Here is a 22,275-nt window from a genome sequence, read left to right as displayed (position 1 = left end):
ATCCTCTTGGCCCTGGTGGTACCTTTCCTGATCTGCGGTATACAATCCAGTTGAGTTTCTAATATGTGTTTTTAAACAACTCCCAAGCATTTTGGAGGGATTTGACCCTCATGACTTTGCCTTTCAACTTCATTTGCATCAATCCCCTCATTTTGGGGAAGTGTCCTCTTTTAAAGTGAAGTGTAATGATGATGGGTGTTCTTGGCAATTGGCCATTTATCTGTGTGTTTAATTTCATAGAATCATAGAATAGTAGAGTTGGAAGGGGCCTATAAGGCCATGACGTCCAACCCCCTGCTCAATCTTGAAATCCAAATCAAAGCATTCCCAACAGATGGCTGTCCAGCTGCCTTTTGAATGCCTCCAGTGTCGGAGAGTCCACTACCTCTCTAGGTAATTGATTCCATTGTCATATGGCTCTAACAGTTAGGAAGTTTTTCCTGATGTCAAGTCGAAACCTGGCTTCTTGCAACTTGAGCCCATTATTCTGTGTCCTGCACTCTGGGATGATCGAGAAGAGATCCCAGCGCTCTTCTGTGTGGCAACCTTTCACGTACTTGAAGAGTGCTATCATATCTCCCCTCAGTCTTCCCTTCTCCAGGCTAAACATGCCCAGTTCTTTCAGTCTCTCCTCATAGGGCTTCGTTTCCAGTCCCCTGATCATCCTTGTTGCCCACCTCTGGACCTGTTCCAGTCTGTCTGCATCCTTCTTGAAGTGCGGAGACCAGAACTGGATGCAGACTAGGTGGACCTGTTTTGGCTGGTTTTAAACTGATCTGAAAGCTACATTTTCAACTGAGTATTTTTTTCACCCACAAAAATTGCCCAACCTTTTCAGTCTAGGAAAACTGAAGTCTATACTGAGCTTACTTTTAAAGACTAACTATGCAATACAGTACATGTCTACTCAGAAGTAAGCTCCATTGGGTTCAATGAGATTTACTCCCAGGTAAGTGTATATTGGATTGCAGGCTAAAGCTACCCTTTTATAATCTAGGCTGACTCTCTCACTAGCTAGATCTGTACTGGGGAGTTAGGTCTAATTTACTGTGACCCCTCAAGCTTCTCTGCTAGGGTAGGGCTGAAAACTAGGTTTCTACAAGCTTCCTTCCCCTAGAATTCAGCTCCTGAGTTATTCCAGAATAACTGGCTCCTAGCACACAGTGCCTTTACTGTGCCTTTATTAGTCTGAGCTGTTGCATTAATTAAATAAGTAAATAAATGGGTGTATTTTACCCTCTCATCACTCTACTGCTAACCTTGCCTTGACGCATTGTTCAGTGTCATAGTTCCTATCCTAGTCCTGAATGCACTAAGTCAGTCTGGTTCTGTAGTAGGGTTGCCAGGCTCAGGGCCTGAGAATTATTCTGTATCTTTAAGAGAAGAGAAAATTCAGCCAAGTGCAGGTTTTCTTGCAACACTGTCATGGGAAAAACCACAAGGTGAGATTCTCCCTTCCCCCTGCACAACTTTTAAAGATACAGAAGACCTCTTGGAGGCCAGACCCAAAGTCAATCAAAGTAGTTTTTAAAGAAACTAAAAAAGGCCATGGAGATTTGACAAAGAATCTTAAGATTTGGAAAGAAAAAGAGGTGTTGAGTATGGACGGGGCGGGGTGTGAGGTCAAGAGAATGATGGGGCAATGTTCAAGTAAGACAAAGTGGGGTATTTGTAAAGTAGGTGAAGATATTGGCTTTTCTCCATAGTTTAGAAACTTCTGCAGCTTTTATCCATATTTTAGAGCCTGCTGCTTTCATCCAGATGCTTACGTTCATTTTATGTATGTATCACACTGTTTATGCATCAGCTAGATGTAATCAAAGGTACACTGAGCTCATTAACCATTTTTTGCAAGCATAGGAGGTGGAAAGATTCATACATGGGGAAAGGGGGTGTAAAAGGAGGAAAGAAAAAGCAGAAAATAAGCCAGTGAGAACAATCTGACACAATTACCTTCCAGTTGTGCAAACTGAAGGTAAGGCTTTGAAGAATTCCCTGAATAACAGATGACAGGCCAGATCCAGAACTCCCCCAACCCACTGTAGGCCACTTTGACACCCCCTACCCCACTCTCAATTAGTCACGATCCCCCATACCTGCCACCCACCTGTCAATCACCTCACATGATGATGTCAGTTGATTCAACATGAAACGAAGCATGATTCAGGAGTGCCTTCTAAGTGTGGTCCAGGTTCTTACTTTGCAGCCGCAACTTGAATTCAAGCCATGGCTGCAGAGGGATAACCTTCTTTTGCAGGTACAGCTTCAAACTTCCTTTCCAGCTGGAATACGGCACCACAAAGCAACCGGGGGGGGGAATGCAAAACTCAAGAAATACCAAAGTGTAACAGAGGTAGTAAAAGAAGTGTTGGGAGCATGTTTAGAATGTGTTCCTGATTCTTCCTTTTCAGTTTGTGCCACGGGTTTACCTGTCTGGTGCCCGTGGCCACCAAGAGTGGTTACTACGGGGGTACTGATGTACCAGTCCCACAGCCAGCAGGGGCCCCAGACTCTGAGCCTGATATAGCCCTCAGACCAAAAAAAAGGTTCCCTGCCCCATCATGTCATCCACCTCTCTGCCCAGTTCCTCATCCTGTGTCCAATCTATCCATCCTCCTACCTTTTGGTCAGCTTCTGGTGCTTCCTTGCTGCGTTATGGTGCTACTGCTCCCTCACCTGCTCTCTCTGCATCTCATCTCCATTCACTGCCTTCCCATCTCCCTCCCCGTCATTGCCAGACCTGGCTCCCCCTGCATCCCATTTGCCTCTCATTCAGAGACATCTTCCATACAGTATTCCCTGATGCCCAGATTGGGGAGTTTGGCTGCTTGTTGCCAGATCCTGTAAGCCCCTCTCGCTTCTTCATAAGTTTGCGTCCCCATCAATGTACTGAGCTGGGCAGAAAAGCTTAAAACTGAGCAAATAAATTTAATATGTGTCTACTTTAAATTATTTTATTTTTGCCACCACTACCAAAATTGGCTCTGGGGGCTGCATTAGGCCCCTGGACCAGCAGTTAGCCACCCCTGCTTTAAGAATATACAGTATAATACATTTGGCCACACACTAGGGATGGGTGAGAAATTCAATTCAGTTAGCATTTAAAGCTGAATGTATCAAATCCCCACTTTTTGAAACAATATGAAGACTGAAACAGCCATCCTTCGAAAGTCACACTGATGCAAATTTGGCAATGCTGTTTGCTAACCAAGCATTGTTTACAGAAATGCATATATTAGATGAAAGTGTGCACAAAATGAATATGTTAGTGAAAATAACATACAAAAATGTGTTATATTTAGTTAAATTGATTGCAAAAATGTGTAATTAGTCAAAACTGTATACAAAAGTGTATTTATTAGGAGAAATTCACACTACAATTCTGAAAATTGCTGCAGAAATGTGGAAAACTGAAAATTAGAAAAGTGAGAAACTGAGAGAACCAAAATTGACAGATTGTTCCATCCCTACCACCAATCAAAAGCACTAAAAACACCTTAAAACATCATAAAAACAGAGTTTGAATGGAAATGGACTGCCTTCAAGTCAATCCTGACTTATGGCGACCCTATGAATAGGGTTTTCATGGTAAGTGGTATTCACAGGGGGGGTTACCATTGCCTCCCTCTGAGGCCAGTCCTCCTCAGCTGGCTAGGGCCTGCTCAGCTTGCCACAGCTGCACAAGCCAGCCCCTTCCTTGTCCGCAACTGCCAGCTGGGGGGGCAACTGGGCTCCTTGGGACTATGCAGCTTGCCCACGGCTGCACAGGTGGCAGGGCATGTAACCCCTGAGCCACTCACTGTGTGGGTGACCTTTAGCTGGCCCTTGACACCCAGGAGACATGAGCAGGGATTTGAACTCACAGACTGTGGACTCCCAGCCAGGCTCTCCTCCCCAGTGTGCTATACCAGCTGTAAAACAGAGTTTAAATATATTAAAACAAAACATCTTTAAAATACATTTTTTAAAAAAGTTTAAAAACATCTTTAAAAAAGGTTTAAAAACGTATTTTTGATAACAGAGATGTGTGTGTGTGTATACTGTATATACATATACATACATACTTCTATACAGATGTATAGATGTATATATATATAATAATAATAATAAACTTTATTTCTACCCCGCCTTTTTTCCAATAGGACTCAGAGCGGCTTACAACTAAAAACAACACCAATTAAAACATACAGAAGTATACAATTAAAAAAGAATTAAACTATGAGAAAAATTAAAACCATAAAACATAGGTTAAAAACAGCGGACAATATAAAATAATAAAATCATATAATGTAGTCACCAAACCTATGACACTTAATCCTGGTCATTCTCTATCCCAAATGCCCGTTGAAATGAAACAGTCTTTACTTGTCGCCAGAAAGACGGCAAGGAGGGAGCTGATCGCACCTCACTCGGAAGGGAGTTCCACAGCCTAGGGGCGGCCACCGAAAAGGCCCTATCTCATGTCCGCGTCATATGTGCTTGCGAAGGTGTGGGGAACACAAGAAGGGCCTCACCTGAAGATCTCAAATCCCGGACAGGTTCATGTAGGAAAATATGACACCCTCTATTGGTTTCCTCATCTGTTTTAGATTACAAGGTCCTGTCTCCCACCCATAATGTAACTCTGTAAGATGCCAAGTATAGCGATAAGGACATAATCACCACCACCATCATCATGCGTAACCCCTTTTCCTGCATCATCTACCTGCTCACCGCAGTCTGATTTCCTCCACTGAAGACACTCTAGTCTCCAGAGAAACTGACAAACCTGAGTTAAAATGAAATTTCTTTGTTCACAACCCCTCCCAATCTGGATTCTGGTGAAACCAACAACATCAAGAGTAAGCTTTGACAGTTTCACCAGTTCCTTGTCAGTTTTTTTAAAAATAATAAGACCAGTACTGATACATCTTTAAAAACATTGCTGGTGATATTTCTTGGGATTTTCCTCAATCCTATTACTTTAGTCAGAGATGAGGTGTATGTGAAGAGAGAGACCAAATAGCGGTGAAGGAAATGGATGTTGAAAAGATTCCCATGATTATGGATAAGGAAGAGGTAACCAATAAGGGAGCCATAACTGCTATTACAGCTTTTCCAAAGCTGTTCCCAAATGTCCACTTTATGGGAAAATGGCCAGTGGATGGAGGATGAAATGCAGGTATCTGTGTTAATCCCACAATGGAAAAGAGGTGTTGAAATGCAGTTGTAAATACACGTTCCTATATGGCCAGGCCACCAATTCATTTTTAAAACCTGACAAATATGCTTAAAACAAATTTACATTTCTTTCTTTTTAAACCAGCACCTGAGAGAGGCTCAAGAGCACTTCAAGTGGCATGTGTGAAATCTATCGGAGTCTGACTATGTCCCTAAGTGGCCCTTAGAAAAATAAAGGCTATATATTGCTTTTAAATTAAACATCACAAAGTATTATGCAACGGGCATTTCTAAAGTCATTCTCTGTAGTTCCCACTAGAGGTTATTTCAGTTATTGACCTCATTTTTTTTTGCTGCAAGTTTATTTAATTTCCCGCCCTTTGACTAAGCTTCTAAGTTCATTTAGCCAAAGTTCATATTAAAGTGACCTGTTGGCAAACAGTAACATCTGTGCACTTTCCCTGAGATTCAAAGCACTCTTTCTGGAGATCCTTGCTTAGGAGCAAAACTATAAATCTTCTACAATGCAATGGTTTGAATGCCATATGCCACATGTCAAAATTGTGATCATTTGTGATGGCAACAGGTAGAGAAGGTATTTTACTTGGAATGTGATGTCACACCTTTTGTTTTTGTTTATAGCACAGATATTTTAAGCCTGTTGATGTCACCATCTGTGGCGGCTGGTTTTTTGAGTCAGCCTGTGATAGCTTTTAGGCATGTTGCCAGGAGCTGAGATAATTGTATGACTGGAACAAGACTAGTATGAGCAGCATGGACTCCTCCCATGTCACCTCAGATGTCCAAGATTGGTGACCAGCACAGGAAACAGTCATGCTGTAGCACAGGGGTGGGAACCCTCCACCCTGGGGCATAATTAGGCCCTATACCTAACATCAGACATGCCATCAAGTGCAGGGCAGTAAAGATGCAGCTGGCTGAAATAAGACTTGCAGGCACCACCAATCAGGTAATCGGCAGTGCCTGCAAAGCCCTGTACAATGGACTTTGCAAGTGCCAACCATCAGCTGGTCATCAGCCCAGGCAAAGGGGTTTGCATGCGGCATGGCACAGCAGTGCCCATGGATGTCACTAATGGTAATGTTGAAAGGGACACTCAGCATCTTCTCTCCTCATTCCACAACCTACCAACTGCCTGTGCTTCCTTCTGCTCTCTTCCTTCACTACCTCCAATTTTTATTTATATACTGTGCATGTCTTTAAACACACCCATATGTTATCATGGTCTTTCCATGCTAGTCATAGTAAGATGCACAATCTATAGAAACGTTATGCAAGCTGCCAAAACTGAATTTGCATTCTCCATTGGTGTGAAGCCCACAGTTCTTACAGGGAGGTTTACCAAAATGAAAGAATAGTGAGAAACGAGGCAGGAATACCGAGACACAGAGCCAGCTGTCTCAGACAGCAGACTGGGAGGGGCAATGGAAGCCTTCCTGCTGCCTGCCAGTCTCCCAGTGGGATGCCAGGACAAGCATTCCCCTTGGCCAGCCACTGCCATGCTGCTTGAGCTCTCATTGCCAGCAGCCGCCTGGCTGTGCACTTTGGCCATGCCTTGCAAGACTCGGAGCACCTTTCCTGTGATGCCTGCAGTAAACTGGGACTGCTTAAGGGGGGGGAGCGGCCCTGTCTTCTCTCAGATAGTAAAATGGCTTGGGCTGGACCTGCACTGGGAGGCAGAGGCCGTTCAAACCTTTGTTATTGAACAAAAACATTCCTTATGTCATTCCCTTGACTCAATGGTCGGCCTGTGAGTTCCATTGCTTATGTAGCCAAAATGGCACCCCACAGAAGAGGGAGGTATTAGCAGACTGGGGGAGGGGAGAGAGGCCCAAGGTGTCCAGAAGCGAAAAAAACTTAAGGGAGAAACCCCCCAAAACAGCCCAAATGAGGACAGAGTACTGGTGAGATTGTTGTGGGGGGGAGGAGGGAGAAACTGTGGGAGAGGGGAAATGCAGAAAGTCGACTGGCATCCTCAAAAGGGAAAATGACACACAGCAACATTGTACAGTCTAATGGGGGTTTCAATCACAAACCGTGAAACCAGGGAAAGAGGCTGTGATAAATGCTATGGAGGTGTAATCTTTGCTAGGCAGCTTAAGTGACCAACAATGACCAGGAGACCAGTGAAAAGGACATCACGTATCTATTGGATAATTTTTTATTTTAGGTTCTAGCTCCGTCCAGTAAAGAAAAAGTGCCTTGAGTATCCACAAACACTTGACTTTGTAACTAACCTAAGTTACTACTGGATCTGTTGTTTCATTCTACAAACTGACCTGCTAACGCAGAGACTAGAAATACAAGTGACTCTGAAGAAAGGTGTAAAAATGATAGAATCTCTCCCTGTGTTTATGTTTGAGTATTTTGGCCCTACCTTGGAGGACTGCAATAACACTTCATTCTTATACAGCACTTCCCTAGTGCTCCATATCTATTAACAGTCATATTCAGACCATTTTGTAAGACAGGTCCATATCATTATTCTGAGGTTGAGACAGTGCTGGCTCAAGACATACTGCTGCCTGAAATGATATCCCCCCCCCCATGAGGACCAATACTTCAAAAATCTTGTCTCACCATTCAGAAACTAATTCGTGCTTTCTTCTCACCCACCCTGCTTATAGTGCTGCTTTCTCCATCCTGGTGGCACTCAGTTGAGAAACAGAGACTTGCCTAAATTTAATGAATTCATGCCCGTTCTTGTGATTTGACCCAGGATACATGTGCCCAGAGGTCATGCTTGCAACCATTACACTACAACAGCTTGCCACTGTTTCTGGTTTCAGCCACAGTTTGTAAACAATTTCTTTAAGGAGGTACTTGGAAATGGTCTTTTCATTTTCCTCTAAACTGAAGTTGTTGATGTTGCTATAATACATAGGAATGGGTTGTATTTGTTGGAAGTGGGGCAAGAGCAACTCCTGTTTGGGTTCTTTATTTCAGTAAGAATGACTGGAGGAAGTGCTTTGCAAACTGACTTATTCTCTAAGAAGTGGGCAACACACCCTTTTCTCCTGCACAGCACGTCTAATTGTGTTCACCAGGAGGACAGGCTGGTGTCAAACTGGATCTGGAAAATCCACTTTGGTGGCATACAAAGGGCGGGACTTGCCATACTAGAATCATGGCTTTGTTCAGCAGCAAGCTGTCTCTCTTTGCTTATGCAGAGGCATCACAGTGCCCTCACTAGGCTAACCACAGAAAGATGCTCACTGAAACTTCAGTGCAAGGAGACAATGGTGAGCCACTGTAAGTGGTTCTAGCTCCTTTGGGTAGCCCAGGTTCACAATGGTAAGGTAAAGGTAATTCTTCCTATAAGTTTCAACAGGTAGCCAAAGCAATGCAATACATGCCAGCATTCTAAACTGTTCATAGCCTACCTTTATCTACCTGTGTTATCAGCATTGTTATGTTTGACACACATCACACTGACATAATTTTGTAGGTGAAGACATGGTTTTTAATTGAGGTCAATGTAAAAAATAAGACTAAAGCACCTGCCTCCAGTTCAAGCCTAGCACGTGCAAATCCACTCAGCTCAGCTTAGTGGCATCTTCTAACAAATCCAAAGACATCTTCAACCTGAGTTAAAAAGGTAGAGCTTGGTTCAAAAGATAGTTCTCAATTGGATCCCCATGTATAATTTCTACTTTGTCTCCCCTTGTTCTAGTAAAGCAAGCCTTCCTCTCTTAAAACTAAACTAGTGCAGTCATTCATTTAATTGTTTCTTAAGTTCACCTTGTGTCACCCCACATTGCTTGGCTGCTCTGTCAGAGGGCTTGGGCTAGAGCACCATTTTAAGGATGACGCTGGCTAAAACCTCAAGTGTAGTGCTTTGTGGTTACCTACAGTTGCTTTTCTTGCCTGCAGTGTTTGCATGGCAGTTGAATAGAGCATGAGAAATCAAAATCACGTAGAATACTGATAGGGCTCATTGATGTACCAGAATGCTGAGACTTTAGTTTTCTCTCTGTGTGTTTAAGTAGCTTGAGCAATGCATGTTATTTGCCAGTATGCATAAGACTAAAACAGGATAAGTCAATTAATTTTCCTCTTCACTCGTGTGTTCTACTTTCTTGTGTAGAATAAGCAGAGAATAAACAGACAAACTGGATCCTGCTTTTCCATCGTATTTTCTTTAGTGTAGCACTCAGTTAATCTGGGACAGCAGAAAATGCACTTTGGCAACTTCTGTTCTCAGCCAAACCTTTGTCTCCTTTTCATTTGGCTCTGGGATCCAACAAAGGGAGAACACACAAGAGAGGCTGGGAAAGGTAGTAATCATGGTCTAGCTCAAAAAGTTATTGATTTTTTTCTACCTACTTTTTATAGCATTGAGAGACAAGTACGCCTGCATGTAAATTGTGGTTTTAAATTGCCAGATGCCAGAGTCTGACCTCTAGAATCAGGTTTAGACTGCCAACTAGACAAGATGGACACTTGCCCAGGGTGCTGCCTTGACTCAACCCCTAGCTAGCCATTTTCCAAGCTGCCATGGGAAGCAGGGGCAGGGAGTAACCCTTTGTAACAGATTGCATCCACAAGAAGACAGGCTCCCTTTCTAAGACGATATGAGGGAGCTGGTTGTCCGTCCGTCCATCCACACAGTGTGTCCTGCCCTTCCTACAAGAAGAGCTCAGGATTTCAGACACGGCATAATCTTTTTTTTTCTCACAACAGCCATGCAAATTATAATGAGTCCTGCTAGAGCCAACCAAAAGCTCCATCTAGTCCAGCTTCCTGCTTCCCACTGTGGCCAACTAGATGCCTCTGAGAAATCAACCAACAGGCTGTGAGGGCAATAGCCCTCTCCCATTGTTGCTCTCCAGCAGCTGGTATTCAGTGACTGCCTCTTTCCACTCTTCACCTCATTTCTTTACTATAGTGGTTTTCAAACGATGCTCTGAGAAATCCTGGGAACTTATAAGGGTGAAGGTTGATAAAGCAGATAAGCTTCCTCAAAAGACTGCTTGTCCACAACTGCTGATGATCTTCCCTTTCAGTTCAGAGATGCAGGCAAGTGCTTGATCTGTTCCAACAGAAATAGTGTACACTCTATAATAGGTTCCAGAATCCTCTACAGCACAGATGAGGAACCTGTGGCCCTTTAAATGTTGCTAGACGCCAACTCCCATCATCCTCAGCCAGCATGGCCAATGGTCAGGGATGATGGGAGTTGTAGCAGCTGGTTCTCGGTGCCTGCTTTCCTGCATGCAAGGATTCCCTGCAGATGTTCAGGAGTTCCTCAGCAGATACGTTGCTATGGAAAGGGTATCCAGAAAGTTTGGAAACTACTGCTTTAGAAGGCATAAATATCACAATAGTACAGACCTATTCAGGGACCACAATCCAATGGTTGTTCCCTCTCTCACTCTCTTTCAGTTTTGTATGCTTATCCAGCTACAAATTGCCTAGAGATCTGAGTCAGGGTTTAAGGCAGCAGACATCTGGCAAACCTATTGTGAATAAAGTTAAACTCTGCATGCTGAAATAAACACAATGACACTTACATAAGGGATTACACTTCTCAACCAAATGGAAATAGTTCTTGGAGGAGAAAGAGAGAGATAACAGCATACATGCACAGAGCCAAACTGATACAGAACCAATTGCAACCTCAAATCTGCACTATTGGCATACAGCTCTCCTCTCCTATTTCAAAGGCTCAAAAGAGACAAATGGAGTCATTTTGTAATTGCAGACAGAGCCACTGCAACCGAAGGCCTTTTGCATGCAACCCAAGCATCTCACTTCCCAGCATTTAGTTTCTTGGCATTGGTGCCTTTTGTCTCACATTTCACAATACACCAATAGCGTGTATCAGCAGCCCAATATGGCATGTTCTGTTGCACCTGATTTTTATTTCTGTTGTGTTTTTTTATGAGCTTTGTAGTGTGGCTTAGAGAATTTACAAAAGGTCGGTGAGAAACAGACGCTATCCACAACCACTTTTCTTACCTGCTCATTATATCTGTAAAATAGTTGTAATCATGCAGCAAACCAAAATGACCTCCACCCTCAAACTGTGTTCTCTATAAGCACTTTTCAAAGGCTCTGGGCCTAATAGTCAAGTATTTCTCCATGTGTGTGTGCATGCACATGTGCAGATTGCCCTCTCCTTTGACCTTAATTTTCATTATATTTTATCATTTTATATCTCGTCCTTTCAGACAATGTCTTCCTTGACCATATTAGTATGGGTCAGTGTCTTCTTGGCCATATAGCATGAGCTCACCTTAACATTCACTTTGCCAGCTTCACAGCTGCCTCTTGCTACAACTACAGTGAATGGTTAGTGATCTGGCCAGAGTTGCTGAAGAAGAGGATTTCAACTCTAGAGTGATTCCAGCACATGCCCACTACCACCTTAAGCGTTACTACAATCTCCCCATGACATAGAACCTATATGAATTGTTCAGAGATGTATTCTCTGTAATGATTCTTGAGACTAAGTTCACATGTGTCATTTTCCTGGATACAACTCGCTTGCTTCTCTCCAGTTCTCCTCTTTTTGCATGGTCAGCTGTGTAAAGTGAATATGAAATGCTACTAGCCAAAAACTAACAAGAAAACCTTTGATTTTCTTTTTCTTTCTTTCTATCACTAAGTAATGAACCATTCAAAACTAACGTTGTTTATTCAGAAATAAGTTTCATTGAAACCAACTTCCTAGTAACTAAGTTTACAATCTGAAATCTTGCAGGCTGACCTTGTGCATATTTACTTGAAAATAAATCACACTGGCATCAATGGGATTAACTGCTAAGAAAGTGTGCATAGCTCAGAAGCCATTCCTGGGAGTAAGCCCCATTTAACTCAACCAGACTTACTCCCAAAAAGAAATTAGGAGAATTTCAGTAAGCAAATAATTTACAAGCTACATTACAATTGAAAATGAAAACCATATGCTTTACTTGAAACTTGACAGCATGTGTTTGTTGAAAGCCTTACTATTGTACCTGTAGTTCAGTTAGATTTCTAGCATTATGAAGCAGAATGAAATCCTTAGTTTTTGTAACTAATGTCTGTGGATATCCAATGATGAATACAAACGAAAGTTCTGTTTAAAAATGTGTTTTTCTAACATCCAAAAATAATCCACAACCATTGCTCTTTGCGGCATACTCTCACCTGACCTTTTAATCCATGATCTGTTAGCTATAAGAATAGTTTCCTATGTAAAGCTCTGTATGGTAACTGTAGACTGCACACTTTTAGCAAATGTTCAGCAGCAAAGGGTGTCTCACTTAGCTGAAATACAGGCTATTGCTAAGACAAAAACTTGTAACTGAAATAAACTGACAAGGCTGTATTCAACTGCATTCTTAAAGGTTCTCCTTGTTGCCTAGGAACGGGGAACAAATTCAATTTAGTTCGTATTTAAAGGTGAACCTTCCTAATTTGAACTTTCCAAAATAATACGTGAATCAAAACACAGCCATTCTTCGAAATGCACATTTCTCTGAATTTTGCAATGCCATTCTCCAAGTGATGTGTACAAAATATATTTACAAAGATAAGGTATGCATTATTATGAAAATGATATTCAAAAATGCATATTAGGAAAAACTGCTTGGCAAAAATGTATATATTAGGTAAAATTGCATACAAAAATATGCATATTAGGAGAAACTTGCAGTAAAATGCTGATAAAATTTTTGAAGACTTTTTTTCTTTTTGCAATCTGATGTGGAAATGTGGAGAACTAAACTTAAAGAGTAAAAAAATGAGAAACTGAAATGGACAAATTTGCCTACCCCAATTGTCACCATAATTTCTTTCAACCTGTGCTCCTGATTTGAAATAAATGTAAGAAAAGCAAACAAACCCTGCAAGCCACGTTTCTTTTCTTTTTATCCATGTTTGGACAAGCTGAATAATAACAACCTTAACTTGGGCCATGATTGCAAAGTTCCAGAAGTTCTATTGAAAAAGGAAGAGTGAACAACACATAGTGATCCTGTGTTCCTCCTATCCTCAAATAATTTAGTCTCTTTGCATAACTGATATTAATTTTTAAAAAACCACAGCAACATCCCCCCATTATAGCTCCCAACAACTAATATTCAAGGTAGCACTAAAGCACTTATCACATGCAGAAGTGGGAATAAGCATAATCACCCCCCTCCATTGCTCTCCATGAGTTGTCTGCTCAGCCCCCCCCCCAACTGCAGTTCCACTCCAATTTGTGGAGGGCAATGGTGACAGCAGGGGCGAGGTGAGCAAGCTTGTCCCAGCATCCACCTCCATGCAATGTTAATCATATGGAAAAAGAAATGTCTGGAGGTTTAACATCTCAGAAACGTCCCATTTACTTTCTCCACATAGCACGCCCGGTGCCATTGTAATGGCAAGGTGGAACATGATTGCACAAATGTGACAAAGACACTTACTGAATATAGGCTGGGATCCTAGAACCATGTGCCCAGTACCACAGAACCAAAGGCGCTTTGAACTTATGTTTCTCCAAAAGGATCTGCCCAATCTTGTTGTGAAACTGTGGAGAATTTCAAAAGGGGGATGACCCCTAGCTGGATAACTGTAATGGGGGTAATACATAGGGGTGACTCAGATGACAACTCGGAAGCAGAAGACCAACACGTATTGTGCCTATCTTAAAAGAACAATCTTAAAAAAACAGGCTGCCTCTTCACTTTTGGGCCCGATTCAGGGTCTTGGCACTTACCTTTAAAGCCCAGAATGGTTTGGGGTCCAAAGACCTGAAGGAGACCCTCTTTCCATACCAACCTACCCAAGCAATAAGGTCTTCTGTTGAGACCCTTCTCCAGGTACCATTTTTCCCCAGAGCGACACAGTTCAATTATGAGGGGGGGGGTTGTGCCACCCTGACATGGAACACTATCCCAAAAGAAATATGCTTTGCATTTGATCTGCTCGTTTTCTTGGCAAAAAAGTTCTCTTCAACGAAGTATTTTAAATTGTTACAGCTTTGTCTTCAATTATTTTAAGGCTTTCCTTTGCTCTTTCATTGTGGTTGATTTGTGTTAAAATATAAATGGATTGAAATGAGAAGAGAGTGAAGGATGGTATAAATAAATGTTTTAAAATAAATAAAATAAAGAAATGTTACTCAGACAGTTTTGGAAAGATATTGGGTAAAGAGGGATAGGATATTGCTTCATTGTTACCGAAATATTGTTCAAGGTAGCTTTGCAATAGCTAAAACAAGGCACTGGAGTGTGATTGTCAGGGAAATGCTGTTGCTTGGCATTAACTCCACCAGCACTGATGGGTTACTTTGACTTAGGCTAAGGCCTAACTTAAGTCAACTTTATTTAAAATATAAGATTGCTCTAGTATTATTTTGAGTTTTTTGGTAAATGGGCTTGCTAGATATATTAGTGTTTCCAATAGCCTTCAATTGGTTTTGAGGAAACTACATTAGGCCTTCTGTATCCATCATCTATTTCTGAGAGGAACAGATGCTGCATCCTTTTTGTGGTTTGGTTGTTTGCCTTTGCTTTTAGTGGTTCATTATTAGCATTTAAATTACAAAAAAAGGCTCTCATGTGCTTATGACATTATTCCTATTATGGGCATAAATTTCTCCTCAGGACATAAACTGGAATCTATCTCAAAACACTTTCTAGCAGTATACATTCTTGTGAGCTAGTTATTCATTACCCAGAGTTTTGCTGCTGTCTTCCACTCTTTTTATTTTTCTTATCAGAGGAGCAAGCTAATTCTTTCAAGACAGGTTACTGTATTATATTACACAGCTGCCTTTGAACAAAGGAGAAAAGGTCAAGCTGCTAAATATTCTGTTTTGACTAGAAAACAGATACATCAGTTTCTATAAAGAAATGCATACTGCTTCATGTTTACAATGGAGGTCTGAAGGATTAGAACTTTCCATTCAAAAATCTCTGATGCAAAATGAAAAGGTATGAATTTAAAGGAAACAGGTTATTCCAGTACTAAATGAAATGCAAATATCCCCTTCTTTCCTCTTCTTTTTCAACAACTAAAAGCTAAAAGTTCTAAGGAGACAGACTAAAATCTGCCTGCCACTGACTAGCTTTAACTTGTTTTATTGTCAAAGACGCAATTAAGATGCAAGGTATTTCCTTTAAATGGCTATAATACAACATAATCTCCCCTTCCCCAAAAGCATTTCTTTAGAGAACTAAGCACTTCTTCAGCAATGGGTATGCCTCAAAATGCAGCTGATATCTTTCCCTTAAATGATTTATAGGGCGAAAACCTTTTTAATTACGAAAAAGAAACATTTCTTTTTGTGAGTACAAGGGTATGTTATCCTTCCCGGTGATCACAAATTGATCATGAGTTTTAATTAATCATGAGTTTTATTATTATATTTTATCTGAATAAAAACACATCCCTTAAGTCGTCTGAAAAAGGGAGTTGGTGCGTTTGGAGGGGCGGAGGGAGCGGAGAGACCCAGTAATTCCTCGCCTCAGCATTTTGCAAAAGACAGGGGGGCTTATTGCAAGGATGGCAAAACCGGAGAGGAAGCACAACTCTGGTCCCTGAGACGACGGGGTGAGGAGAAAGGAGGGGAGGCCACTGCTATACCAGGGATTCGCAGACGGGCACCGAGTCCGAGTCTTGGCTGTGCATGGAACTCAAGCCCGTGTCGGAATCCTCCTCGGCGTTGTCCTCGCAGTCTTTGCCCAAGCTCCGAGCGGCCTGCTCCTCCCAGACCTCGGAGGGGAACGGGGCCGGAGCGGGGAGCTCGCTTTCCTCGGGGAGGCAGAGAGACGGAGCCCCCGCTGGCTCGTCCTCCTCCTCGTCGCTCGGTTCCTCAACGTCGAGAGACTGGAGGGTGTCGAGGAGGCGCTGCAGCTCCCTCTCCTTGTCGGCCCAGGCGCGCTGCGTGAAGTCCAGGTCCGTCTTGACGGCTTCCAGGTCCGTGCTGAGGCGCAGCCCGATGTACAGGCTGGTGCTCAGCTGCGTCTTGACGCGCTCCTGCTCCACGTGGAGCTCCCCGCCGCCACCGATCAGCTCGGTGGTGTTGCAGTCGGACTCGGAGAGGCTGGTGCTGGAGCCCTTGGCGGCCGCCAGCTCTTCCCGCCGCCGCTTCATCCAGCGCTGGTTGAGCTCTTCCTGGATCTCGCCGGCCAAGTGCTCGACGAGCTCCTCCTGGCGGCGCCACTCTTCCTGCAGCAACAGCACCTCCTCGCACTTCCGGGCGTACTCCTCCATGTCTCCACTGCCGGCCGCCTCTGCCGCCACTTCTCCCGGCTGCTCCTCTCCCCCGGGGGGCTCCGGCGGCAGCTCCGTCTCACCGCCAACCAAGTAAGTGTCCTGCACGTAGTTGACGCCGTGGCGCTTCATGCGGTCGAAGTGGATCTTGGCCTCAAAGCGGTCGATGTCCCTGTCCAGCTCGCGGATGCGCTTGACCTGCTGCCGGATGGTGTGATCCTGCGAGAGGACGAGGTGCACCAGGGTCTCCATCCTCTCGGCCGCCGACGCCCCCTTGGCCGGCGGCTCCTCGTGCTGCTCCGGCTGCCCCTTCCGCTTGTTGATCTTGGCCAGCTTGCGGAAAGCCTTGCGCACCACGCGGCGCTGCCGCTCCTGGCTCAGTGCCAGACTGGCCCGGGCTGCGGCCCCCAAGCCATGCTGACAAGGGCTCTCCTTGCTGGGCACCACCCTGGCCTCGGCGCTCCGAGGCCCGGTGTTGGGCAGGGAGGCCTCGCTGCGCACCAGGACGAAGCGCACGTTCTCCTGCTCGTCCCCCCAAGCCGCCCAGAGCCTTAGGATCTTGGTCTTGTTGGGCAGGATCCGCTCGAAGCCGCGCCATTTCTCCACGATGCAGTAAGACTGCGGGGCCCCCGAGAGCATCTCCCCACCGCACTCCTGCAGCGATGCCAGCTGCGGCTGTTGCCGCTGTCTCTGCTTGCTGTCCTCCAAAAGCACCCGCACCACATCCGAGCAAGTGGTGCGCCTGCAAAGCCCGGAGATCAACTTCTCTTCCTGGCAGATCCACACCGAGATCTTCTTTCCCTCCGGCTCCATCAGGGTACGGCTGCGCTGGCGGCTGGGCACTGCTGGGGCGGCGGCGATTTCAGCCAGGCGGGGGATTTCCCATAGAAGCGCTCAAGAGAGCCGCGGCGAGCCAAGCCGTCGAACGACCCGGGAGCCCAGCCGAGGCATGGCTCCAGCCTCTCTCTTCCCTACTGCCTTCCGCCGCCTCCTTGGGGCTAAACGAATCGCAGCTTGAAGCTCTCCATGATCCCGGTCCTCACCTAGAGGTTGGCCGCCTGAGACACAGGCTCGCCTCCTTTTCATGCGCTGGGATCTTTTCCCTTCCAGTCACTCACACAGGGGCAGGCGCGGCGTGCAGGATCAGGCAAGGGAAACTGCCAACTTCCAGAGTTCCAGCCCCCTCCTGCTTGCTGCTTCTGTTGCTGCAGCAGCCGCCGCCTTTGTGGAGTGTCACAAGCTCCTTTTGCACGGAGTTTGACACAGCTCTGGCTTGGCTGGCGCGTTTCTCTCTCCTGTCACGTGGTTCTCTCTCTCACGCACACACACACTTTCTGTGTCTGAGCAGCTGTGCTATTTGATCCAAGCCTGTCTCCCTATTATAGATTTCCTCTTTTTGGAAAGTTCTCTGGGCTCCCTTGGAAACAGAAAATGGGCTGCCTTCAAGTCCATCCCGACTTATGGTGACCCTATAAATAGGGTTTTCATGGTAAGTGGTATTCAGAGGGGGTGTACCATTGCCTTCCTCTGAGGCTGAGAGGCAGTGACTGGCCCAAGGTCACCCAGTGAGCTTCATGGCTGTGTGGGGATTCGAACTCTGGTCTCCCAGGTCGTAGTCCTAACCACTATGCCACACTGGCTGTCTTGAAAACAGAAAGGAGCCCACCTAAGCAGTTGGGTGTGCCTGATCAAAAATGTCAGCTGTTTCTTATAACAGGGTTGGGAAGTCCCTCAGGAGGAGGGGGGAGAGGAGATGGTGCTGCTGTCCTGACATCTTCCAGCCTCCAAAAGAAAGAGGGTGGGAGACAAAACATCAAAGAAAGGAGCCAAACCAAGACCAATTTTTTTCCTTTCAATTAAAGTCCCAAACCCTGTAATGAAAAGGAGTTCATGTGTGCCAAAGCACTTTGCAGATTGAAATGCACAAGCTAACAGTAAAAGTTGTTTGTTGTTAGAGTGGCCGTTAATTCGGCCAGATAGGCGGCCTAGAAATAAAATTTTATTATTATTATTATTATATGTCTTCAGGTTGATTATAACTTATGGCGACCGTATGAATCAGTGACCTCCAACAGCATCTGTAATGAACCACCCTTTTCAGGTCTTGTAAGTTCAGGTCTGAGGCTTCCTTTATGGAATCAATCCATCTCTTGTTTGGCCTTCCTCTTTTTCTACTCCTTTCTGTTTTTCCCAGCATTATGGTCTTTTCTAGTGAATCAGGCCTTCTCATTATGTGTCCAAAGTATGATAACCTCAGTTTCATCATTTTAGCTTCTAGTGACAGTTCTGGTTTAATTAGTTCTAACACCCAATTATTTCTTTTTCGCAGTCCATGTATGCACAAAGCTCTCCTAAATGTTATTAAATGCTCAAAGAAGAAAAGAATTAGGCTATAAACCTGTCCTCCTCCCAGGCACACTAACAGGGGATTAAGCCCCACTGAACATAGTGGGATTTACTTCCCAGTAAACATGTATCGGATTGCGCTGTATGTTTAGATTTGGAGAACCAAATAAAATGGGTGTGTGGGTTTTGTTTTTTCATTTTGTGTTGTATAATAACAAAGACTTTTTTCCCATAAAGGAGAAAATAGCAAAACAACAGCAACAAAACAAACCATGGTGTTTAGAGTACCTTTGGTTTTCCATTCATTAACAGCCATAGATACACAGCACACAGTCATGGGGAACTTTCTCCTGGGTATGTCCCATTGAAATGAATGGAGAGCAGTGCAAGAGAATAGCCATGTGCTTCTTGCACCACTCTTACTAATTTTAATTCAAGAGAAATTTCTGGTAGATGCACTGATCAGAATGAAATGCACATATTGGAATGCATGGAATTTGAATGGTTGCCACTTTGGATATCACTGGCAATGGTCATGGTTCATATTTGATCATATATATCTTCTGCTCTGGTCTGAAGAAGGGTGAAATCAGAATGGTTTAGTGTAAAGCTCAGAAAAAATGTTTGCAGACAAAACAATCACATTAACCTCAGGACAGATGTCGATGACTTCTGAAATGAGGAGTGGGCTACCTGTAAGTGCACATTTGTTGTTTTGTTTCTAATGTTGGGTACAGACCTCACTGTAGCACTCTGCAGCCTCTTGGTGCACTGGCATGTCTGAGAAATGACTAGGCGGCAAACAATCTTCCTGATGATGTGTTAGCTTTCCACGTACAGATGGGTTTTGATAAGAGAGTGTTCTTGAACAAATAGTCTGGCTGATGCAGTCTGCATCAGCCCCAGCAATGCCTTTCCTTTATGTACATGTTTAACAACATTTATATTCTACTTTTTCCTGGAAGAAGCTCAGAGGAGGTAACCAGGTAGCCTTTGAGCCACAGGTGCTGCTTAGCTTTAACCATGATGAACAGTATTAGGTGCCATTAGGCCAGCCTTCCCCAGTCTGGTGCCTTCCAGATGTTTTGAACTTCAGCTCCCTTCAGCCCTAGCCAGCACGGCTAATGATGGGAATTGTAGTCCAACAACATGTGGAGGGCACCAGGTTGGGGGAGGCTGCATTAAACTATTATTTCAACCTAACACGTTACCAGAGGAGGGAGGCAAGAAGCCATAGGGAGCCAGTTCCCACACCCCTTCCCTTCATCCTGCATTCTGAGATGGTAAAGCCCCATGTGAAGACTGTACTGCCTGCATCCCAGCGTGTTTAAATGAGCTTCGCTCAACTATGAAGCATCACTGTGACCACAATATCTTCACTGTGGAGCACAGAACCATAGTGCTGCATCCGTTTTATAATATGTGCTTCATGTGCTAGAGAAGAGGGGTAAAAAAACAAGGAAATATAAACCCAACCTACTCAAATGGATAGCAATACTAAATTGGGTTAGGGTGTCCAGATATAAAAAATATGGATACCAAAGTTAATAAAATAAATATATAAAAATGTCCAACTGTAGTCTCAAACAACTAGTGTGTATATCCACATGTATAACAAGATCACCTGACATAACTTATAGAAATGACTCCACAACAATAATAGATCTCACTGCAGGCAAAATGTCACCTAATGAAATTAGGCTTCTATCCAAAGGCCTCAACTTCTGCCCAACACCTAGAGAGCACAATATAGCACAGATGAAATGTGACATCAAAGCATTTGCAAGGAGATGCAGATTGGCTGATTTTTTTATGATGACTCTAAGAACAACATAGACCTCTACGATAGAGATCCTCTGCTACAGTTTCTGCCACCTAAAACTTGGACACCAAACATGAACAGGAATTCAGTTCTAGAAACCTTTCTCTTATCAATAAACAGAGTCATTAACAACCACACACAACTCCTACTCACAACCTTTCAAAAGAAGAAAGAATAGCCCTAAGGAACCTTCAGATGAGAAGAGATGTTGTCATCAAGCCTGCGGATTAGGGTGGTGCTGTTGTGATACTTAACACTACAGACTATATAGCAGAAGGTCAAAGACAACTAAAGGACGAAACAACATACAGACTTCTTGACAAAGACATCACCACAGATCTCAATACTCGTATCATTACATCTGTACAAAACCTCACAAGTAAGAAACTTCTTAAAGAGGAGACTGCTGATCTCCTTGTTAATCCAAATCCCACCCCTGGAAGGTTTTACATGCTGCCTAAAATCCACAAAGCCAACAATCCTGGTTGCCCAATTGTCTCAGGTAACAACAAAGCTACTGAAAGGATTTCTCTGTACATTGACTTAAATTTACAAAACATGGTGCAAAACGTCCCATCATATATCAAAGACACCAAGGACGTCTTGCTTAAAATTGAGTCTTTAAACAAGCAGTATCAATTCCACAACAGTACTATACTGGCTACTTTAGATGTCACATCTCTTTACACCAATATACCACATAATGATGGGATTCAGGCTGTAAATGAGTTCCTAAACACCAGGAATACAAACAACCCTCCAACAGAGGTTATCACAACTTTAGCTACACTAGTCCTGACTTGCAACAACTTTACATTCAATGGAGAACACTACCTGCAACTACAAAGCACAGCTATGGAGACTCGCATGGCTCCATCATACGCGAATCTCTTTATGGGTAAATTGGAACAGGAGATCCTCAAAAAGGCCACCAACAAACCACTTATATGGTGGCGATACACTGATGACATCTTTTTGGTCTGGACAAATGGTAAAGAGAGTTTAGAACAATTTAAAAATTATATCAACTCCATCCATTAAGTTTACATTTAATAGTACAAATGACAATCCGCACATCCCTTTTCTTGATGTCCTTCTCACCATTGAAAACAACAAAATAGCCACTGATCTCTACAGCAAACCCACTGATGCCCACACCTATTTAAACTGGAAATCCTGCTATCCTACGCATATAAAGAAAAACATTGTGTATAGGTTAGCTCTGGGAATCAAACTTATTTGCAACACTGAAGATAAATACCAGAGAAGAATCAGTGAACTTAAAGAACACCTTCTGAGAGGATATCCTCCACATATTATCGAACATCCACCGAGCCTCCATTCTGTCCAGAGAAAACCTCCATCATACTGAGGTGTCAAAGAGCAGAGAGCAACAGATTCCATTTGTGGTAGATTTCCATCCAACATCTCCTATCACTGAGCAATCAGAGAGAGCTACCCATTGCTGGCAAACTCTGAACATCTTGCTAGAGCCATCAGCAGGCCTCCTGTTGTAGCATTTTGCCAGCCTCCTAATTTGCGTAGACTGTTAGTGAGACCTGTGCTTAAGCCATCTATCACCAATCCAGGGTCTCATCCTTGTCACTCCAAACGCTGTATCACCTGTGTGTACCTGAGGGAGCCAGCTACATTTTTAAGCACTAGGACAGGCAAGACATATTATATCAAACAGAACATCACCTGCAGGTCCTGCAATATAACTTATGTCATCAAAT

General features: G+C 43.7%; 1 protein-coding gene and 1 long non-coding RNA gene across 2 annotated transcripts in view; one reads left to right on the top strand and one right to left on the bottom strand.

Annotated features, from left to right (window-relative positions):
* The window catches only part of LOC133377111 (uncharacterized), a 122,852-nt gene that overhangs the window by 82,384 nt on the left and 18,193 nt on the right, over positions 1-22,275 (top strand). The gene's annotated exons all lie outside the window — the stretch shown is intronic.
* RASSF10 (Ras association domain family member 10) lies at positions 15,494-17,660 on the bottom strand. Its single transcript, XM_061610464.1, has one exon. It carries the CDS (start codon positions 17,182-17,184, stop codon positions 15,736-15,738), a length of 1,449 nt encoding a protein of 482 aa, XP_061466448.1. The 5' UTR covers positions 17,185-17,660; the 3' UTR covers positions 15,494-15,735.

The sequence above is a fragment of the Rhineura floridana genome, chromosome 2 (assembly GCF_030035675.1).
Source record: "Rhineura floridana isolate rRhiFlo1 chromosome 2, rRhiFlo1.hap2, whole genome shotgun sequence".
Lineage (NCBI taxonomy): Eukaryota > Metazoa > Chordata > Lepidosauria > Squamata > Rhineuridae > Rhineura > Rhineura floridana.
The sequence above is the reverse complement of the archived record's forward strand: the minus strand, read 5'-3'. Positions and strand labels throughout refer to the sequence as shown.

What these genes read in the sequence shown, in the direction of transcription:
- RASSF10 (XM_061610464.1), bottom strand. Translation starts at nt 17,184, where the DNA reads ATGGAGCCGGAGGGAAAGAAGATCTCGGTGTGGATCTGCCAGGAAGAG.